The sequence below is a fragment of the Schistocerca gregaria genome, chromosome 7 (assembly GCF_023897955.1).
Source record: "Schistocerca gregaria isolate iqSchGreg1 chromosome 7, iqSchGreg1.2, whole genome shotgun sequence".
Taxonomy (NCBI): domain Eukaryota; kingdom Metazoa; phylum Arthropoda; class Insecta; order Orthoptera; family Acrididae; genus Schistocerca; species Schistocerca gregaria.
The window spans coordinates 402,218,330-402,239,944 of NC_064926.1; the positions used below are offsets into that span (position 1 = coordinate 402,218,330).

Here is a 21,615-nt window from a genome sequence, read left to right on the forward strand (position 1 = left end):
ACATTGCAAACAGTATTCTTCACTTCAACTACGTTTAGATCGAACCTCGGAAGCCATGTGTCGGAAGATACTTCTGTTGTCAATAACTGATTTCCCCCCCCCCCTCCCCCGTTCTCTCTTCCATTCGGGGGTAGACGTTGGAAGAATGATTTCTCGTAAAACTGTATATTAGCTTTAATTTCTCGTATTTCCTGTTGTGATTATTTCGCGAGACGTGTGTGGTAGGAAGTGATATGTTGTCCGATTCTTCCCAGAGAGTACTCTCTCGTAATTTCAATAGTAAACCGCTGCGTGATGCACAACGCCTCTCTCCTAGCGTCTGCCACTGGAGGTTGTCGAGCGCCTCTGTAACGCTTTCGAGCAAACTAAAACGATCCCATGACGAAACGCGCCGCTCTTCGTTGCCCCCCCCCCCTCTCTCTCTCTCTCTCTCTCTCTCTCTCTCTCTCTCTCTCTCTCTCTCTCTCTCGTCCTACCTGGGAAGCGTCCCAGATTAACGAACAATATTCAAGAACCGGTCGACAAGTGCCTTCTTATCGATTTCTTTAATGGATGAATGCCATTTCCTTAAGATTCTTCATACGAATATGTCTGGCTTACGATTTTTCTACTGCGTGTTTTATATGGTCATTCCACTGAAGGTCGCTCCTGATAGACACACTTCGATATTTTACGGTGGATACCGTTTCCCGTTGTTTGTCGCCAACTATGTGGATACAAACAGTAGTGGATTTCTTCTATGTACGAGCAATATGTTACATTAACTTACATTCATGGTGAACGGGCAATTCGTGTACCATTCATCAGTCCTCTGTAGGTAAACTTTCGAAGGAAAGACCAACGCCAGTCGCAATCTGGCATTAAAAAAAAACTGTGGTGGAAGTTGAAAATTTTTTGTGGCGGACCGGGACTCGAACCCATACCTCCTGCTTAACGCGAGCGGTTACCCTATCCACGTCGGCCATCCGAACATGTTTCCCGTCCGAACCAAATTCTTAACTTGTTACTCGTCAGTAGCGCCCGCTGCCCGATGACCTACTTACTCTCTGCGAGTCCTACGTTCCGATATACTGTATAGTACGTCTGTAGGACCTTCTGCATGTCGTTACAGTCTTCTAGCGTCGCTACCTCCTTATAGGCAACCACATCGTTTGCGACCAACATTAAAGAGCTTCTGACGCAGTCTGCCATATCATTGCCGGCCGGAATGGGCGTGCGGTTCTAGGCGCTTCAGTCTGGAACCGCGTTACCGCTACGGTCGCAGGTTCGAATCCTGTGTGTGATGTCCTTAGGTTAGTTAGGTTTAAGTAGTTCTAGGGGACTGATGACCACAGACGTTAAGTCCCACAGTGCTCAGACCCATTTGAACCATTTTTTTGCCATATCATTTATATTTCATTGTTAACAGTAACGGTCCTGTCACACTTCCCTGGGATATCCCCGAAACTACCTTCACTTCTGTCGATTTTGTTCCGTTAAAAGCGACATATTGAGTTCTGTCTGCAAGAAATCCTTGAATCCACCTGCGAATCTGGTCAGACACTCGGTAAGCTCGCATATATATATATATATATATATATATATATATATATATATATATATATATATATATATATTTGCTAAGCCCTTGTCGTTGCTTCGTTCCCGCCAGTAGATATCACGATGCGAGCTGTGCGTTGTTCATAACAGATCTCAGTGGATCTCCGTAAACAGGATCTGATGATAGTAGCAGGCGAAACGGCGTAATAAATAAAGAACTTAATTAGCGATCGAGACGGTTTTATTCAAAAAATATTCACAATGGTTGCGGAGTGACGCGGAATATTTATATTCTTTATTAATAGTCTTACGTTAACGTCATTTAGAGGAAACTATGTTTTCGATGTGAGCAGTCTGTCTGCAGCGCGTGCGAAAACTGAGGCGGCAGCGTCACTGGTTGGCGCGCGACCTTCCTCAGGCCGGGAGGCCAAGGATGGGAACGGAGGCATTCCTGGCCGCCGCCACACGGCGGGTAACAACAGGAGCGGCGAACGCACGCAGGCTGGCGGAAGGCCTAACGCGGGGCTCAGCTGGCGCCAATTCCGTTATCAGCGCTAGAGGCGGCAGCGCACTCAAACTGCCCCGTTTTGCACCACCGTCATGACTTGCTTAGTTTATCTTTTTGACGTGGAAAACATTATTCGCTTTCTTGTGTGACAGAATAACATCAGATTTGAATCGCTAATAACTATGTGGCTAATAATCTGGAAACAATTTTTGAGCTATGGAAGTAAAAAAAAAGAATTGTCACGACGTTAAAAACTTGAAACAGACCTCAGCCGTCTTCGTTGCCCCAAAACATTACCTTCAGGTCTTTTTATTATTTCGAGTCTTGAAAGTTGTTTGATGAAAAATGGTAGTTTACGTCGTTAAATGGTTTACTACTCTTTGTGATTGTAGTCGAAGGTCTTTGTTGGGAAGTGTTTCGTCATAGCCATAAAACTCATTTTTTCCCGGATGAAAGCAAATGAATATTGAATGAATAAAATGATAGCTGCCTGCGGTAAAATGCTTCATTGGTTGAAATATTAGGAAGAGAAGGATTTTTCTGGTAAATCGCACAGATTGCTTTCTTAATTATAGATTTTCTGTACTTCAAAAATTATGCACGTTTAATCTCGTAAAACTTGTATGCCTTCCTCGTATATAGTCAATTTCAAATCGTTATATGTTCTCTTTTTCTTATTCAAAATTTGTACTCGAGTTGCATCTTCTTAGTTGTTTATTTGTAAAGCAAGCTTAGAAGAGTCGGCTCTGAAATTTGACACACTGGACATGGCAGTTCTGGGGTACCCACAACTTATGTTATAGTTAGTCACAAAATAAGTCGATATTGTTTGCACAGGATTTAGAAGACTTGACTCTGAATATAACAGGTGTAATTTTCGTGCATTAAGTTATTCTGGTAAATATAACCGTTTGCTGTCCTGAATGACAAACGTGATTTGCCGCGTCTCAGTGACTGTAATGTTGACGCACTTTAAAATCAGTTTCTCCCTTTAAGTTTGTTTGGTCTAGCGTATGTTTTTCTCTGGTCTCCTCATGTGCTTTCCCTGTTGTAACCAATGCTTTTTTAAGGAATAAGTTTTGCCCCGTCGATATTTCAAGAATATTTCCCTTTGTTGGCATCCACAAGTCACGATAGGCATGCCGTCCTTACTTCTTTCCGCATTGCACGCATTTATGGACTAACAAAAGAAAACGTAGGTAAGTTTTTCTCTTGGCCATCCCATCCCCAAGGGTTACTAGAGCTTTCTTACTCCTACAATATTTTTTTATGTAAATAATGCGTCGTGTATATACCTAATTCGATTGATATTGCTCCAGACCCAGGCGTTCCTGAATTGTACATTTATGTAACCCCTTTTTCACCTCCACCCTCAACCATAGAGGTCTTAATGTCACAGTATTTTTTTTCCGTATCGCAAGTAATTCGTGTGCGTAAGTTCGTAGAAATTGCTTCAGACGTTACAGAGAGATGCTAATATGTCACTGTCCTTGCACCGACCCCCATCACCACCACTGGGCGTGAGACGTCAACGGGAATGTCAGCAGTGGCCCTAGCGACTCTGGAAAGATTGTATTCGATACTAATACCGGTCGTTTTTATACATTGCATCCTCTCACCCCTCCCCCCACTCAACCCACACCGCTAGGGGTGTATGGGTACATTAACCCGACAGCATATTTTATACAAATAGTGAGTCATGTGTGTACTGCAATTTGCATAAAAATCCTGTGAGGCGATGCGGCCATTTGGATGCACTTTCAATAGCTTGTTTTGACGACACTTTTACTTTAAAACAACCTTTGAAACTGACGGAGAGTCAAAAGCTAAGTTTGTTGAAAAATAAATGTGTGGGCAAGACAAGTAAAGTTATTAAAAGGGCATCAGATGTGTACAATATTTGTTTCAGTTTCCTTCAGACGTTCCTGAGTTGTGGTTCTACACTCCTGGAAATTGAAATAAGAACACCTTGAATTCATCGTCCCAGGAAGGGGAAACTTTATTGACACATTCCTGGGGTCAGATACATCACATGATCACACTGACAGAACCACAGGCACATAGACACAGGCAACAGAGCATGCACAATGTCGGCACTAGTACAGTGTATATCCACCTTTCGCAGCAATGCAGGCTGCTATTCTCCCATGGAGATGATCGTAGAGATGCTGGATGTAGTCCTGTGGAACGGCTTGCCATGCCATTTCCACCTGGCGCCTCAGTTGGACCAGCGTTCGTGCTGGACGTGCAGACCGCGTGAGACGACGCTTCATCCAGTCCCAAACATGCTCAATGGGGGACAGATCCGGAGATCTTGCTGGCCAGGGTAGTTCTAGAGCACATTGGGTGGCACGGGATACATGCGGACGTGCATTGTCCTGTTGGAACAGCAAGTTCCCTTGCCGGTCTAGGAATGGTAGAAGGATGGGTTCGATGTCGGTTTGGATGTACCGTGCACTATTCAGTGTCCCCTCGACGATCACCAGAGGTGCACGGCCAGTGTAGGAGATCGCTCCCCACATCATGACGTCGGGTTTGGCCCTGTGTGCCTCGGTCGTATGCAGTCCTGATTGTGGCGCTCACCTACACGGCACCAAACACGCATACGACCATCATTGGCACCAAGGCAGAAGCGACTCTCATCGCTGAAGACGACACGTCTCCATTCGTCCCTCCATTCACGTCTGTCGCGACACCACTGGAGGCGGGCTGCACGATGTTGGGGCGTGAGCGGAAGACGGCCTGACGGTGTGCGGGACCGTAGCCCAGCTTAATGGAGACGGTTGCGAATGGTCCTCGCCTATACCCCAGGAGCAACAGTGTCCCTAATTTGCTGGGAAGTGGCGGAGCGGTCCCCTGCGGTACTGCGTAGGATCCTACGGTCTTGGCGTGCATCCGTGCGTCGCTGCGGTCCGGTCCCAGGTCGACGGGCACGTGCACCTTCCGCCGACCACTGGCGACAACATCGATGTACTGTGGAGACCTCACGCCCCACGTGTTGAGCAATTCGGCGGTACGTCCACCCGGCCTCCCGCATGCCCACTATACGCCCTCGCTCAATGTCCGTCAACTGCACATAAGGTTCACGTCCACGCTGTCGCGGCATGCTACCAGTGTTAAAGACTGCGATGGAGGTCCGAATGCCACGGCAAACTGGCTGACACTGACGGCGACGGTGCACAAATGCTGCGCAGCTAGCGCCATTCGACGGCCAACACCGCGGTTCCTGGTGCGTCCGCTGTGCCGTGCGTGTGATCATTGCTTGTACAGCCCTCTCGCAGTGTCCGGAGCAAGTATGGTGGGTCTGACACGCCGGTGTCAATGTGTTCTTTTTTCCATTTCCAGCAGTGTATATCATCCGCTTTTCACCCCCACCCCTATAGGAAGTAATTGTATTTTACCCCCATATTTTTTTCTTTCCAGATAGTAAGTGGTATGTGTACCAAGTTTGGTCGAAACAGACCCAGTGGTTTAGTAGATGTGCAGCGTACATTTATATATACAGTTGTTTTTGTAAATACGAAATATATAGACGTACGGCAGTAGAAATAAGAACCAATGTGCTGCTTGTTAAGGAACTCTGAAAAAGGCGCTAGTAAAAGTTTGGTTTCAGAAGGCAGCTGCCTGTTGAGGTGTGTCAACTCGTCCCGCCACTGGAATGCTGACTTAATTCGTAAGGCATGAGTCATGTCTCGGCTGAGCGCTGTTTTTATCTTCTTCGGCGGCTGTGCCAGCTACTTCAGATTCAGCGGGTCCTACCGGCACGTCGGCTGTATCGCCACTTTGATATGGATGAGACGGCGCAAAAGTGGCGTCACCTCTGCTCGTCGCCACCGCACGCGAAGTGATCGCCGGACTAGCACTAGAGGACACTAAATACCCGGCCAGCCTTCCGGATTCTCGCTGCCGACCACCTGCTGCGACGCACGCCGACCCTGAACAGGCTGTTGCGTTCGGCTTCTCGTGGGAAGCCTCTCAAATTACGCAGCCGCTCTTCGGACGGGCATATACTGTGCACCAAGGCGACGTTCCGCTTCCGTTTCAGCTAACGGACTTTTATAAAAATTTGTAAACTACATACGACCTTTCCATCGCCGCCTCAAATACGCGATTCGCAAGGGATAAAATTCATGTGACTGGCTCAAATGTAAGCCATCATCTCAACTTGCAACCAGACTTAATTAACAAGGATGTTGCTGCGTCAGTTATTTAAGGATCCTCGCAGTGATTTACTGGCAGTGGGTGTGGTTGAAATCAGTACCTGCCTACATGCAGTTGTAAGCTTTAACAATTATTTTTCGTGTAAATGTGTCAAGCTGTAGGGAAGTGGGGTGGGGGAGGGGCCTGGCTTTTACTGTGGATACAGTATAAAGAGCCTTTTTCAAGTGCACACTTTGTGATTGATAGCTTTCAGTCGTGGAAAATTCAGAATCGAAAACAGGAATCACCAAAGCCATTCCCAGCAACTCTAGAGGAAATTTCATTACACAAAGAAGGGATCGCACATCTTTTCGCTAATTACGATGTACTATTTGCCCCTAATGCAGATAAACTCCAGCTTCTAATTGAAGAGCAAATTTAAAAATAATCCTCAATATAAATTACGCGCAGTAAGTATTTTATACTCAGCACGTCGACAAGAAAATAGTACAAATGAACGGCGAAGGTGTAGAATCTGTTGATGAGTTTTTGTATTTATGGCCGTGGAAAACGACTGAATTGACTCAAATAGAAATAATAAAAATAGTGCGGAATGCTATTAGTAATCTAGACAGTAATCATCTTGGGATTGAAGCTCTTCCGTCCTTGTTCGCTTGCAAATAGATTTGTTTCTGGTGAGGGTCCGCCGTGAGCAAAAATAATTTTTATTATCCAGACATGTTTCACTGAAACTTCAGCATCATCAGTGGAATTTTATTACCTTTCTCTGAAAGAGGAAAAATGCTTTTTACTACTTGTACCAATAAAAATTTTAGTTTTTAAGACAGTATTTACATAGCTTAAAAACCCAGTTTTGTACATTTCCTTGTTACCACAAGATGTGGATTTCCTGGATTTTTGTGTTACTTAATGCAGTTTTGTTTCACAATTTTTCAACTGCAAACATACGGAACTGTAGAACAGTTATGTGCAGCAACTTCAGCGAAACATGACTGGGAAATAAAATAGAAATTGTGTTTTGCTCAAGATGGTCCCTCTCCAACAACAATAAATCCAAACAGTATTTTGAAAAATTTAAGAAGAGTTTAAACTGGAAAAATTTACAACTGGTGTGTATTTTGTTTACGGCAGTAAAACTTCGAATAATAATTCAAAACAGATGGTTGATCAGCAGGCGTGTTAGACTTACAGGAGGACGCAGCAAAGTAAAAATTGAATCAGGGCACAGGTTACAGTGGAAGGTGTAATTCCGCGTACAATGAATATGAAATGGAGACAGACAGGACATGCAGCAAGGAGAATGATAGTATATGTAGGTCTTGGAAATTCTTCTCTGGATGCAAAGAGATAGGAAAATACCGAGACGATGACCTAATGGAAGGTGAATAGATGATATTGAAAACATGTAGGAGAAACGTGGATGTATATGGGTGGCGACCACTGTGCATGATAAAATTCGGAAATTTTTATCCAGTAATGAATGTCATGTAGCTGTTACTGCCTATGGTTTTGGTGGTGGTGAGATGATTATGATGATGATACATGTCAGGTCGTCCATGTATAAGCTTGATGAGTCCATGTTTGTACGGATCTAATGTAGGGGTATCGCACTAATATCAGTTGCATACAAAATTGTATCCCAGTGTCTTCTCGGTAGAGCGCAGAAACGACTTGTACCAAAACTTGGAAATCATCATGCAGGATTCATACCAGGCCGCTCGTGTCCAGAGTAAATCTTGAACCTAAAGCTAATTCTAAGACATGCGAAAATTTGTAGCAAAAATTTATTGTGCACTTTGTTCATTTCAAAAAAATCTTATGACTCAGTTGACTGAGAATCACTTTTCTGAATATTAAAACCAACAAGTTCTATAACTGAAAACACAAGCAGACATAAAACACTGACAGATACAAAGTTACAAAATTTCCGGGGGAAGTCTCAGATCCCATCGAAATCGAAACGGGAGTAACACAAGGAGATGGGCTGTCCCCATTACTTTTCAACTGTATCCCTGAAAATGTGATAAAGAAAAGCGCAAACAGAAATCAGTCCTCAATTGATCAACCAGTCACGATAGGTAGAGTCAACTTACCTGTAGATACCTTGGCGTTTTCCCTCAAGGGAAGGAGTGGTTTCATTGACGCTGTGGATGACACCTTCTGAGGCCTTTTCGTGTCAGCTCCGAGCGGTGGTTTGTCTGAAATGTCTCCGGGCATCTCGGTTTTGGCCTCCATCGCAGGCCCTTCAAGAGAAGGGGTTTATCGTGCTAAGAGTGGGTGTGATAACTTTCCCATCGTGTGCGGTGACATTTGGTGCCAATGTGACATCGTTAACCCAATCTCTAAACTTTTCCGCATTTGTCGACACCTTGCTATTTGAAGTTACGCCAAGCCAGAGGGTGAAGCAGCAAGGCCGCACACTTTTGCACTACTACAGAGGAAGGTTTTTACGCACCTACGAGCGCCATATTTCGAAGTTTTGCGTCGCAGTGGGAGACAATTAGGAGGTTCCGAAAAAGTAACCCTTTCCAGAATGATATTTTCACTCTGCAGCGGAGTGTGCGCTGATATGAAACTTCCTGGCAGATTAAAACTGGGTGCCGGACCGAAACTCGAACTCGGGATCTTTGCCTTTCGCGGGCAAGTGCTCTACCAACTGAGCTACCCAAGCACGACTCACGCCCCGTCCTCACAGCTTTACTTCTGCCAGTACCTCGTCTCCTACCTTCCAAGCTTTACAGAAGCTCTCATTCTGGAAACATCCCCCAGGCTGTGGTAAGCCATGTCTCCGCAATTTCCTTTCTTTCAGGAGTGCTAGTTCTGCAAGGTTCGCAGGAGAGCTTCTGTAAAGTTTGGAAGGTAGGAGACGAGTTGCTGGCAGAAGTAAAGCTGTGAGGACGGGGCGTGAGTAGTGCTTGGGTAGCTCAGTTGACAGAAGAGCACTTGCCCACGAAAGGCACAATATACATAAATGACCTGGTGGATGACATCGGAAGTTCACTGAGGCTTTTTGCAGATGATGCTGTGGTGTATCGAGAGGTTGCAACAATGGAAAATTGTACTGAAATGCAGGAGGATCTGCAGCGAATTGACGCATGGTGCACGGAATGGCAATTGAATCTCAATGTAGCGAAGTGTAATGTGATGCGAATACATAGAAAGATAGGTCCCTTATCATTTAGCTACAAAATAGCAGGTCAGCAACTGGAAGCAGTTAATTCCATAAATTATCTGGGAGTACGCATTAGGAGTGATTTAAAATGGAATGATCATATAAAGTTGATCGTCGGTAAAGCAGATGCCAGACTGAGATTCATTGGAAGAATCCTAAGGAAATGCAATCCGACAACAAAGGAAGTAGGTTACAGTACGCTTGTTCGCCCAATGCTTGAATACTGCTCAGCAGTGTGGGATCCGCACCAGGTAGGGTTGATAGAAGAGATAGAGAAGATCCAACGGAGAGCAGCGCACTTTGTTACAGGATCATTTAGTAATTGCGAAAGCGTTACGGAGATGATAGATAAACTCCAGTGGAAGACTCTGCAGGAGAGACGCTCAGTAGCTCGGTACGGGCTTTTGTTGAAGTTTCGAGAACATACCTTCACCGAAGAGTCAAGCAGTATATTGCTCCCTCCTACGTATATCTCGCGAAGAGACCATGAGGATAAAATCAGAGAGATTAGAGCCCACACAGAAGCATACCGACAATCCTTCTTTCCACGTACAATACGAGACTGGAATAGAAGGGAGAACCGATAGAGGTACTCAGGGTACCCTCCGCCACACACCGTCAGGTGGCTTGCGGAGTACGGATGTAGATGTAGAAGGCAAAGGTCCCGAGTTAGAGTCTCGGTCCGGCACACAGTTTTAATCTGCCAGGAAGTTTCAAAGTAACCCTTTATTTGTGATGCGCAGTGTAGTGGTGGTGTGGAATGGCACGGCTGGGACGCGGCCAGCAGGTGGCGGTGCTCAGGTGTTGATGGCACAGCGACAGGCGTGCGTTGTTTGCCGGCATTGTGGGTGAAGGGCGCGTCCCGCCCGCTGACTCACTGCCACAGGAAGCTCCGCGCGCTGTCCCACGGGCGGGCGCGTTATCTCGCGCAGCGCCGGTTATGCAACGCGCGCATTCTCTCGCCGCTCCCATTACGTCTCACAGTCTTCCCTGCCTTATCTGAGTGATGTCTCGCGTCAGGACCACGCGGGAAGCAATGCGAGCCGCCCACACAGGCGACACGACTCTCACCTCACCACAAGTCAAGCAGCATGCTCTACAAATCACTGTGCCCTTAAGGATACGGAAGAAGTACAGATTCTTCTTCGTATCGAATACTTCTTTCTTTTCAACCTCGGAAAAAATGAGTGTCGCAAGTACTGACTCAGCAAACAGAAAACTCTAAACAACCTTCGGCGAAATTAGAAGCACGGGCGGTAACATTAAGAGTGCAGTGGGAATTCCGGTCTTAAATGCAGAGGAGAGAGCGCATAGGTGGAAAGAGTACACTGAAGGTATCTGTGAGGAGGTTGGACTTGTCTGATGGCGTGATGGGAGAAGAAACAGTAGTCGACAGGGAAGAGATAGTGGATCCGGCATTAGAATCAGAATTTAAAAGAGCTTTGAACGAATTAAGATCAAATAAGGCAGAAAGGATAGATAACAATCCATCGTAATTTCTTAACTCTTAAGGCGGAAGTGGCAACAAAACGACTATTCATATTGGTGTGCAGAATAATGGGACTGTTATATACCGTCAGACTACGTCCACACAATTTCGAAGATTGTCAGCCTAACAACTCAAGCATACAAGTTGCTGACAATATACAGAAGAATGGAAAAGAAAATTGAGAATCTGGCCGGCCGCTGTGGCCGAGCGGTTCTAGGCGCTTCAGTCGGAAACTGCGCTGCTTCTACGGTCGCAGGTTCGAATCCTGCTTCGGGCATGGATGTGTGTGATGTCCTTATGTTAGTTAAGTTTAAGTAGTTCTAAGTCTAGGGGACTTATGACCTCAGATGGTGAGTCCCATAGTGCTTAGAGCTATATGAACTTACTTTTTTAATTTTTTTAGATGACGATGTGTTTGGCGTTAGGGAAGACAAAGACACCAAACAGACAGTTCTGAGGTCGCGATTGATAGCGCAAGCGAGACTGAAGAAAAATTACGACGCGTTCATAGGATTTGTCGGCCTGGAAAAAGCGTTATCAAATGGTGCAAGATTTTCGATTTCTGAGGAAAATATGGGGAAGCTACACTCCTGGAAATGGAAAAAAGAACACATTGACACCGGTGTGTCAGACCCACCATACTTGCTCCGGACACTGCGAGAGGGCTGTACAAGCAATGATCACACGCACGGCACAGCGGACACACCAGGTACCGCGGTGTTGGCCGTCGAATGGCGCTAGCTGCGCAGCATTTGTGCACCGCCGCCGTCAGTGTCAGCCAGTTTGCCGTGGCATACGGAGCTCCATCGCAGTCTTTAACACTGGTAGCATGCCGCGACAGCGTGGACGTGAACCCCGTCTGTGCAGTTAACGGACTTTGTGCGAGGGCGTCTAGTGGGCATGCGGGAGGTCGGGTGGACGTACCGCTGAATTGCTCAACACGTGGGGCGTGAGGTCTCCACAGTACATCGATGTTGTCGCCAGTGGTCGGCGGAAGGTGCACGTGCCCGTCGACCTGGGACCGGACCGCAGCGACGCACGGATGCACGCCAAGACCTTAGGATCCTACGCAATGCCGTAGGGGACCGCATCGCCACTTCCCAGCAAATTAGGGAGACTGTTGCTCCTGGGGTATCGGCGACGACCATTCGCAACCGTCTCCATGAAGCTGGGCTACGGTCCTGCACACCGTTAGGCCGTCTTCCGCTCACGCCCCAACATCGTGCAGCCCGCCTCCAGTAGTGCACGGTACATCCAAACCGTCATCGAACCCAATGTTCTACCATTCCTAGACCGGCAAGGGAACTTGCTGTTCCAACAGGACAATGCACGTCCGCATGTGTCCCGTGCCACCCAATGTGCTTTAGAAGGTGTAAGTCAACTACCCTGGCCAGCAAGATCTCCGGATCTGTCCCCCATTGAGCATGTTTGGGACTGGATGAAGCGTCGCCTCACGCGGTCTGCACGTCCAGCACGAACGCTGGTCCAACTGAGGCGCCAGGTGGAAATGGCATGGCAAGCCGTTCCACAGGACTACATCCAGCATCTCTGCGATCGTCTCCAAGGGAGAATAGCAGCCTTCATTGCTGCCAAAGGTGGATATACACTGTACTAGTGCCGACATTGTGAATGCTCTGTTGCCTGTGTCTATGTGCCTGTGGTTCTGTCAGTGTGATCATGTGATGTATCTGACCCCAGGAATGTGTCAATAAAGTTTCCCCTTCCTGGGACAATGAATTCACGGTGTTCTTATTTCAATTTCCAGGAGTGTATATGGAAAGACGGATAATATGCAATATGTGCAAGAACCAAGAGGAACACTAAGACTGGAAGACCGAGTACGGAGCGTTCGGATTAAAAGAACGTAAGACAGGATGTAGTCCTTTACCCCTACTGATCAGTCTATACGTCGAAGAAGTAATGACGGATATAAGAGAGAGAGGTTCAGCAGTGAAATTAAAATTGAAGATGAAAGGATATCAGTGATCAGATTCACTGATGACATTGCAATCCTAAATGAAAGTAAAGAAGAGTTACATGATGTGCTGAATGGAATAAATATTCTAATAAATACAGGATATAGATTCAGAGTAAATCGATGAAAGACGAAAGTAATGAGAAGTAGCAGAAATGAGAACAGCAAGAAACTTATCAGAATTGGGGATCACGAATAGACAAAGTTAAGTAGTTATACTACATAGGCAGCAAAATAATCCTTGACGGACGGAGCAAGGAGGACATAAAAAGCAGACTAGCACTGGCAAAAAGGTAATTCCAAGCGAAGTGAAGTCTACTGGTCTCGAACGTAGACCTTAATTTGAGGAAGAAATTTCTGAGAATGTACGTTTGGAGCACAGTATTGTATAGGAACAAATGAGAACCGAAATATTTGAGATGTGATGCTACAGAAGGATGTTGAAAATTTGATGGACTGATAAGGTCAGGAATGTGGGGTTCTCCGCAGAATTGGTGAGAAAACCGAATATATGGAAAACAGTGACAAAAAGGAGGTACACGACGACGGGACATCTGTTGAGAACATCAGGGGATAAGTTCCGTGGTACAAGAGGGAGGTGTACAGATTAAAAACTGTACAGGAAGACCGGAATTGGAATACATCCAGCAAATAATTGAGGACGTAAGTTGCAACGACTACTATAAGATGAAAAGGTTGACACAGGAAAAGACTTCGTGGCGGGCCGCATCAAACCAGCCAGAAGACTTATAACACGAAAAAAAGAAAAAAAAAAAAGAGTCTAGACCTTCATCTTAATATGATTCAGTTGATATTTTCACTCACGTCGATAAAATCGCATCGAATGATACTGCTTGCATTTTTTACTGTTGCATTCAGTCTGAAGATTGGTTTGATGCATCTCTCCTGGCTACTCTGTCCTGTGCAAGCCTCTTCATCTCCGAATAACTGCTGCACTCTACATTCTTTTGAACGTGCTTGCAATTCCTTCCAGTACTATATTGATGACCCATTGATTTCTCAGAATGTGCACTACCAACAGATCCCTTCTCTTGCTCAAGATGTGCCACAAAACTCCTTTCTCCCCAATCCAATTCAGTACCTCGTCATTTGTTACAGCTAAGCTTCGGCATTCTTCTGTAGAACCACATTTCAAAAACCTCTATCATCGTTTTATCTGAATTATAAGGGATAGTCAAATGAAAACAGAGTACCCGCTACATCGGGATCATGGAATGGTTCCATTCAACAGCAATCATCTCGCGCATTAAGACATTTATCCCACTGGGAGATGAAACGAGCCGATACGATCAGTTCCTGCTCGTAGAACGTCGTCGGCTGTTGACATATCCGCAGTCGCACCCACTCTTGCACTTCTTCGTCCGACTGTGACCGACGTCACGCATGTCTATCTTCGGGTCGTCAAAGATATAAAAAATCATTCGGTGAAAGATCCGAAATGTACAGAGGGTAGTGCAGCGTTTCACAACCAGTTCGCTGAAGCGTAGCCTTCGTCTAATTGGTAGTAATCGATAGTGTGGGGGTGGGCGTTATCGTGCAACAGAATGATTCCGACAGCCCACGGACAAACTGCAAAGCCAGCAGTGGAAACATCCTACGTCTTCCCCGGCAGATAAATCCAAAGCTGTTCACACAATTTCTGGTAAGGGCATGATGGCCGCCTCCTTCGAACGTAGGGGCCCCACTGTTCGTCGAGGTTTTCGAGCGTGTGTCATGCCACAATCACTGCGCAGCACTATGAAGACAATTTGCAGAAACTTCAACATTTTATCCTGAGGCACTAAAAGGCCCGCCTCCACACTGCCAATCGGTCGAAGGCTACGCCCCAGCGATTTGACTGGGAAACACAACAACATACTACGTGCAGCCCAGATCTTTCTCAGTGATTTTTTTCAAATCTTTGGCGACCTGAGGAAAGACGTGTGGACGAGGAAGTGCAAGAGTTGCAGCGTTCTACAGCAATTGATCCTCTCGTTTCCCAGTGGTCTTAATGGACGTGGTAATGACCATTGAATGGAACCATTCCACGGTCCCATTGTGACGGATATTTGGTTTTCATTTGACTGCCTCTTATACTTCCGTCCACGTTTCACTTCTATACAAGGACTCCAGACAGGTATCTTCAGAAAAGACTTCCTACAACTTTTTTTTAAAAAAAAATTCAGTTTATTGTCCTTCGGTTCGAACCCTTTCAGTAATCTCAGTAATGGAAAGACGATAAGACAGTGTATTTGAGACTATGTTCTTGTCAGCTACGGCGATACGAATGTAAGGACAACACAACATCTAGCCCCCGAGCGGAGAAAATCTCCGACTCGACCAAATATCGAACCAGGGTCTCTTCGGGTATCTGCCTCTCCGAACCCCGCGCATCTACCGAAGGCCGACGTTTTTTCTAACACTTGAATTTATATTCCATGTTAATAAGTTTCTCTAGTTTAGGAACACTTTTACTGTCGAGCAAGTGTACATCTTAAATCGTATCTGCTTCGCCGTTGTCAGCTATTTTATTTCCTAAATAGTAAAACTCTTCAACCACTTGTAATGTCTTATTTCCTTATCTAATTATCCTCGCATCGTTGTTGAATTCGGTTACATTCCATTTCCCTTATTTTGCTTTTGTTGGTTCCATCTTATAGCCTCCTTTCTAGACACTGTCCATTCCATTCATCTAATCTTCTACGTCTAAGTGATTACTTTGCTATTTACAATAAAGTGCTTGGCAGAAGGTTCAATGAACCAAAGTCCTTTGCTGTCTCTGATAGAAATGAAATGACATCAGCAAACCTTGGACATTTACAGTTTTGTGAAGGTTAGATGGAAAAATCAGATAATTAATGACGAGGAACTGAAACGAATCAACCAAAAACACTTGCACTTGTGAGATCCGCGTGACTAACGGAAGGTAAGGCAACTGAAGTTACCAGCTTTCAAACAGCGTTATGGTCTCCCCCCACCCCCTCCCCTCTTTCCAGGCCTTCATAATTCAATGTTGCACAATGTATCCTCAGATCAGTGTCTGAAACCAGCCTTTTTTTCTGTTATATCTCTCAATCTGAAGCACATTCCATTTTCAGTTCTCATTGTGCTCCTTTCTTCAATAGCCACATTTCTGCCAGTCTATCAAATCCCAGAGAGAGAGAGAGAGAGAGAGAGAGAGAGAGAGAGAGAGAGAGAGAGAGAGAGAGAGAGAGGGGGGGGGGGGGGAATGGAACATTGTTTTTAATTTTTTCTGATATAGACAGAGAGAACTTTATTGTGTAAGATTTTGTGTCATCCCGATCAGAAGCAATATATCCGTCGCAGAATATTACGAAGCAGATTAAAAGGTCGTTAATTTTATATAGTTAAGAGTGACGATGTCTACGTGATTTACTTTGCAATACGTAAGGGTTTGGGTAGTAAACAGTCTCTCAGATCGCTGCACTTCTTGAATTTTTTGAACAGAAACAGCCCAAAGCCACAGAAAGAAAATGAGAAGTGCTGTCAATTTCTGACACGTACTAAAATCAACGTGTGGCATAGATAAGCAGCAGATTAACGTGATTTAGCTACGCTCGCAGATTTAGGAAATTCGATAGTTAAGTGATTTTTTAGAATCCATATTGTGCTACTTCAAGTACATTTGTCGTGAAAATAACGACGTAAATGATCAAGCGCTGAAAATGGGTATGCTTCTTGAATAGCCAATTTATTAGCGGCATCCCGCAACCGAAGAGCCAAGTCGATGGTAAGTTCTACTTAAAAAGAATTTCTTCTCCACATCGAATGATGAAAACAGTTGAAGCAGTCGTTAGAGAAACCCAATTTTCCATCATTAACTAGCATCACCTCTCGACGAAATCTTTAGTAGATTGATATTATTGTTTTTTTTTACACAATATAAAAAACTTACGGGCTCAAGCATACGCATACGTTAAGTGTGCAGAAATAAGTTATATCACAAAAATAAATAATATACTTGAATCAGGTGCGATATTTAGCAACTGCACCCATGTTTCGGTAATAATTTTACGATTTTATTTCACCATAAAATTTTTACTCAATCCAAGCGTATTCACCCTCTTAATACCTCCTTACTGCCCGTTAGATATTTTTTGTGGAATGTCACTCAGATACTGAACGTCTACATCTACATGACTACTCTGCAATTCACATTTAAGTGCTTGGCAGAGGGTTCATCGAACCACAATCATACTATCTCTCTACTATTCCACTCCCGAACAGCGAGCGGGAAAAACGAACACCTAAACCTTTCTGTTCGAGCTCTGATTTCTCTTATTTTATTTTGATGATCATTCCTACCTATGTAGGTTGGGCTCAACAAAATATTTTCGCATTCGGAAAGAAAGTTGGTGACTGAAATTTCGTAAAAAGGTCTCGCCGCGACGAAAAACGTCTATGCTGTAATGACTTCCATCCCAACTCGTGTATCATATCTGCCACACTCTCTCCCCTATAACGCGATAATACAAAACGAGCTGCCCTTCTTTGCACCCTCTCGATGTCCTCCGTCAATCCCACCTGGTAAGGATCCCACACCGCGCAGCAATATTTCTTCCATTTAATGTTCTCATTGTAATTACAAACTCCTATAATATTTGATAATCCTCTGAGCTGAAACTGATTTCTGTTATCTGTTAATATTCGCTAAAGAAATATCCTCCCTCCCTCCACCACCTGACGTATATTACGCCATGTGATAACCGCGCATTGATGCACTCAATAATATGGAGAATTTTGATGCTGGAACCTACGAGAATAGGCTTCACGAAGATGCTCTATTAGAAAATTCCGGAAAGTTCCAGCTTTTCAGCACTTACTCGTAAACAGCAATCGTATGCCATATCGTTTCTCAACACAGAATAATCATTGTCTTCGACTGAAGTAATCAAATATATCGATAACAAATGAGCGTCTGTTTAAAGGGTGAGTACGGGATTAAAGCAAAATCGGTTATTGCGCCATCGATGTGTGTTCGGTGCACAGCTGCTTGCATCATGGGTTGCTGTTGGCAGTGGATAAGATTCCAATCAACTTCGTTTCGGTGTGTTCACAGGTAACGTTCATAATGTTTTGCACAATTTGAATCGTTAACGAGCATTTAAGATTTCCATTTCGTTTGCTTTCTTCAGTCCGCAACATATTTTGCAAAAGTAAAAAATAAAGCCGTCGTTTGTTAAATAGTTCCCGATTTTGCACACTGTATATTTGTTTCTAGGTTTGTATCAATTTTTACATTGCATCTTACCAGTCTGTTGTCATATGCAAGTCGAAAACGCTTTAGGTCCTTCAAGTCGTGCACAACTTTTTGTTTACTGAGATGTAGTTCATTTAGTTTTTAGCTCTATTTGGTCCTTGAACAGTCTAATTGCTAGTAGTGTGTCAAGGGGATTTATGATACTATACGTCAACTTCGAACAGTGTTGTAACGTTTGTTGTGACGCTACCTCTTAATGTGTATTCGAACTGCATTTCTCTATAGCGTTGTCCCGTTTTGTGTTTTCTCTGGTTTTGAAACTCGTTTTTTATCTCCGCTGTACATTAGAAAAGGAATATTACATTTTCTGGTTCGGTGGTAATTATAAAATTCCATATAATTTTCAGTTTCGTAAAAAAAACACCAATTTAAAAGCAAAAAAGGAAAGACAGCTAAAGTTTTTGGGGCTCGCCGTTGCAAGAAGTACAGATGCGAGAAATGAAGCAGTTGCTTGATTGTTGGAAAGCGAAGTGAAGGATTTTATTTGTTCAACACTGCTAAGGGTCAATTGTGTAACCATCACTGAGTGAACGTCAATTTTGACGGTAGTTAAGAAATTGAATTTTTAAGGACTTTTTCCAACCTAAAAAATTTGTTGCTTGAAATGTTGTTGGGCAATATAAAGACACAATAGAATGCAAAAAAATCTGATTAAGTTTCTACGGCCAACAAGGAAAAGGCGTAACTCTTTTTTATAAATACACTGTTACTAAATTCCATACTCTTTGCACTGACTCGTGTTAACTTCCTTTTCTGCTGTTTTGGAATTGATTTGTAGACAATTTTTCATCACCAAGTTCCGTTGGATCTTTGTATACATTTTAGATTAAGATTAGCATCTGCGATTAGTTGTTATGCTTAACGAAAACCACCAGTGACTATTCCAAAATGTATCTGCACTTTTGCCGCCAGTAGATACGGCGGAGATATGGTCACAGTCCACAGCGCATAGAACATCAGCAGAACGTGCTATTTGATGATAACCACACTGGGTTTTCATCATATAATTTTTCTTAATTGGGCATTTTGATCAGTCCTTTCATCAGATAGGTAATGTAGGGCGATACCTTGTGGACAGCTGTGCAAGCTGTTGCTCCATCTTGTTTTAGACAAAGCGGTACCATCATCTGAAAGCATTTAATCTTAATGTTAAAAGTATCTTGCACGTTGGAGTCAGCGGCTGGTTTCTTTTGGTGGTTTCAGCTAGTGCGTACGTCTAACCTTTGGTCCAACTGCTGCTGCAGTATTTTTGTCCAAGCTAAATTTCGCCTTATATGATTTATAGTTTAATGTCGAGAGTGAGTTCGCCGTTTGCCGTCGTCGTAAACACATCGGAATACTCAGATATCTATAAAGTAAACTAAGAAATATTCACATCGCTTATGTTTCTTGCTCACATAATGCTGCCCACCACAGTGGCCCAGAACGCTGGGAAAAACAATTATTTTTATTGCCATTACAGTGGAGTACGTAGTATCAAATAGAAAAAAATCTTAGCAACATAGGTGACTGTTCACAGAAAATATTTCGAATTTTCCTTTCTTACTCTGCTGCTGAGTGTGTATAAAACGGCTCTAAATTAATCTCTGCATATTGCTGAAAAGTCACTTAACCTCTCCTGGCGGATCGAAGAAAATATTTCGATCTTCAATAGTGCGGAGTGGCGTTATTGACGTGTTAGTAACTTCCGTATCATTTCAGTTTGTAGTTGTACACTAGAAAAGCGTTGTTTTGTAAACTGATGATTACATTGAACCTGTCTTTGCACCATGAATTTTCTTCTGTCAGAGTTGATCTTACTTCACGACCATAGGTTACCAGACGTTGTGTGTTCCTTTGGTTCCAAAACTCTCATCTGCCAGAACTTTATGTATAAGAATAATTTCTCGGCTCGTTAAGAGACGTAATTAATGCTTAAATCTGAATAGTGATTCTGTAGAAAAGAAATACAGAGTTGTAGTTTTAAGTTTTTTTTTTCTAATGTCCGTTTTACATGAGCGACTTTCTGGTCAAAAACGATTACTCTACGTCTACTACCAGCCACATCGCGAGTGTGTCTGTGACGTCACTGACTTTAGCTTGTGCCGAGTTTGCAGTTGTGAATTTTCGAGTATAGTTTTTCTATATACACTGCGCATGCGCAGAGACAAGGGTCTATAGCGGCGTCTGCTAACCTCGGAAGTTATAAGCTATTCTGGCCGAGCTCAATCCTATTTCAGAAATGGTTTTAGTGCTTTCGCGTCTTCTTAATCTTTATCATGTCGTTTGTTTTGTTTTCATGGCAGATTGAAAAGTTACACAGTGTCCTATTATTTTTTTCTACTAGTGTTCTTCTGGTCTTCAAGAGCGGCGAAATATTCGAAAGCAAAGGAATTTACATTTTGCAGGGAAAAAACTAGACTGCACATAAATAAGATCATAAGCAGATAAATGTGTTTAATGAAAATTATTGGAGGAAATAAATAATTTCCGTCGTTATTTTCACTTAGCAAGAAAAAAAGATTCGAAGGATAAAGCAAAAAGGCACTATTTACTGCGTCCTACGCATTGTCTGATGTGTTTACAAGTACATATTTCCTAGAGCGATAAATGTATATGTTCTGATATGTTTGGATTATACTTTTCCTATCCTTTCAGTGATCAAGAGTGTGAAAAATTCATCAAATGTTATTTGCCAAGAACCTTCACTATGAATTCTGCTTCTGTCATTAATAAACTCTATTGCCATTGCTTGTTACTACATTTCGATTTTTTCGTAAAAAGGATAGCCCCTCATAACCTCGCTTTCAGCATTCAGATGCCAAACTGCGCACCTGCAATTTTGACGCTGACGTAAATGAAAATGACCACTCAAAATAGAGTACTCGGTACGGCAATAAAACGCCATGGGCGCTGCAGTAGACGCACTTGTCTAGAGTATTCAATTGAAACAAGGGGCTTAACGGAGGGTACTTTCCGAATAGCCCACGTGTGAAGATATGTAGCAGTTCGACAAAAGTGATACTGGTTACGATGGTCCTTTTAGGACGCCAAACAGTCTCGTACTTTGAGAGCAATCGTAGTTAAAATTGCGTCGCAAATGCACTTTGTTGACTTAAAACATAGTGTGAAATTTAACACCAGTTTCTCGACGACTTCTGTAGCGGACACGAAATATCCGTCTGCTGTCGGAGAGGCTTCCTGGAATTTTCGTGAGCCGTCTGCGAACGGCGGGAAATCGGTTCGGCGGAAACGTGTCGCTTGCGGGTCGGCCTTGTGCTTTGTTGAATCGGAAGCCGCGCCGCTGCCTTCGTCCCTGAGCAACCTTTACTCAGCAGCTGAGGCGTGAGTCAGTCACAAGCAGCGATGTCGCCTTCCTGGTAAGCTGCTGACTGCTGCAGATGCCGAACCCCCTCCGCTCCCGCGCCAAGGCGCACGTGTCTCTCCGCTTGCTCACGCACTGCGCTCTACGTTTGTATGTGTGCGCCCGCGCACGCAGAGCGTCTCCGCC

The 21,615-nt window shown here is 44.0% G+C and overlaps 1 protein-coding gene across 2 annotated transcripts in view; it reads left to right on the forward strand.

Moving 5' to 3' along the window:
- The window catches only part of LOC126281428 (protein inscuteable homolog), a 206,539-nt gene that overhangs the window by 76,441 nt on the left and 108,483 nt on the right, over positions 1-21,615 (forward strand). Inside the window, exon 1 of one of the 2 annotated variants that reach the window (XM_049980378.1) lies at positions 17,614-17,924. The exons of the other annotated variant lie outside the window; for it this stretch is intronic. Within the exon in view, the coding sequence (XP_049836335.1) occupies positions 17,776-17,924 (149 nt within the window). The 5' untranslated portion in view covers positions 17,614-17,775. Of the gene's footprint in view, positions 1-17,613; positions 17,925-21,615 lie in introns of those variants that run through there. 2 annotated transcript variants of the gene reach the window in all.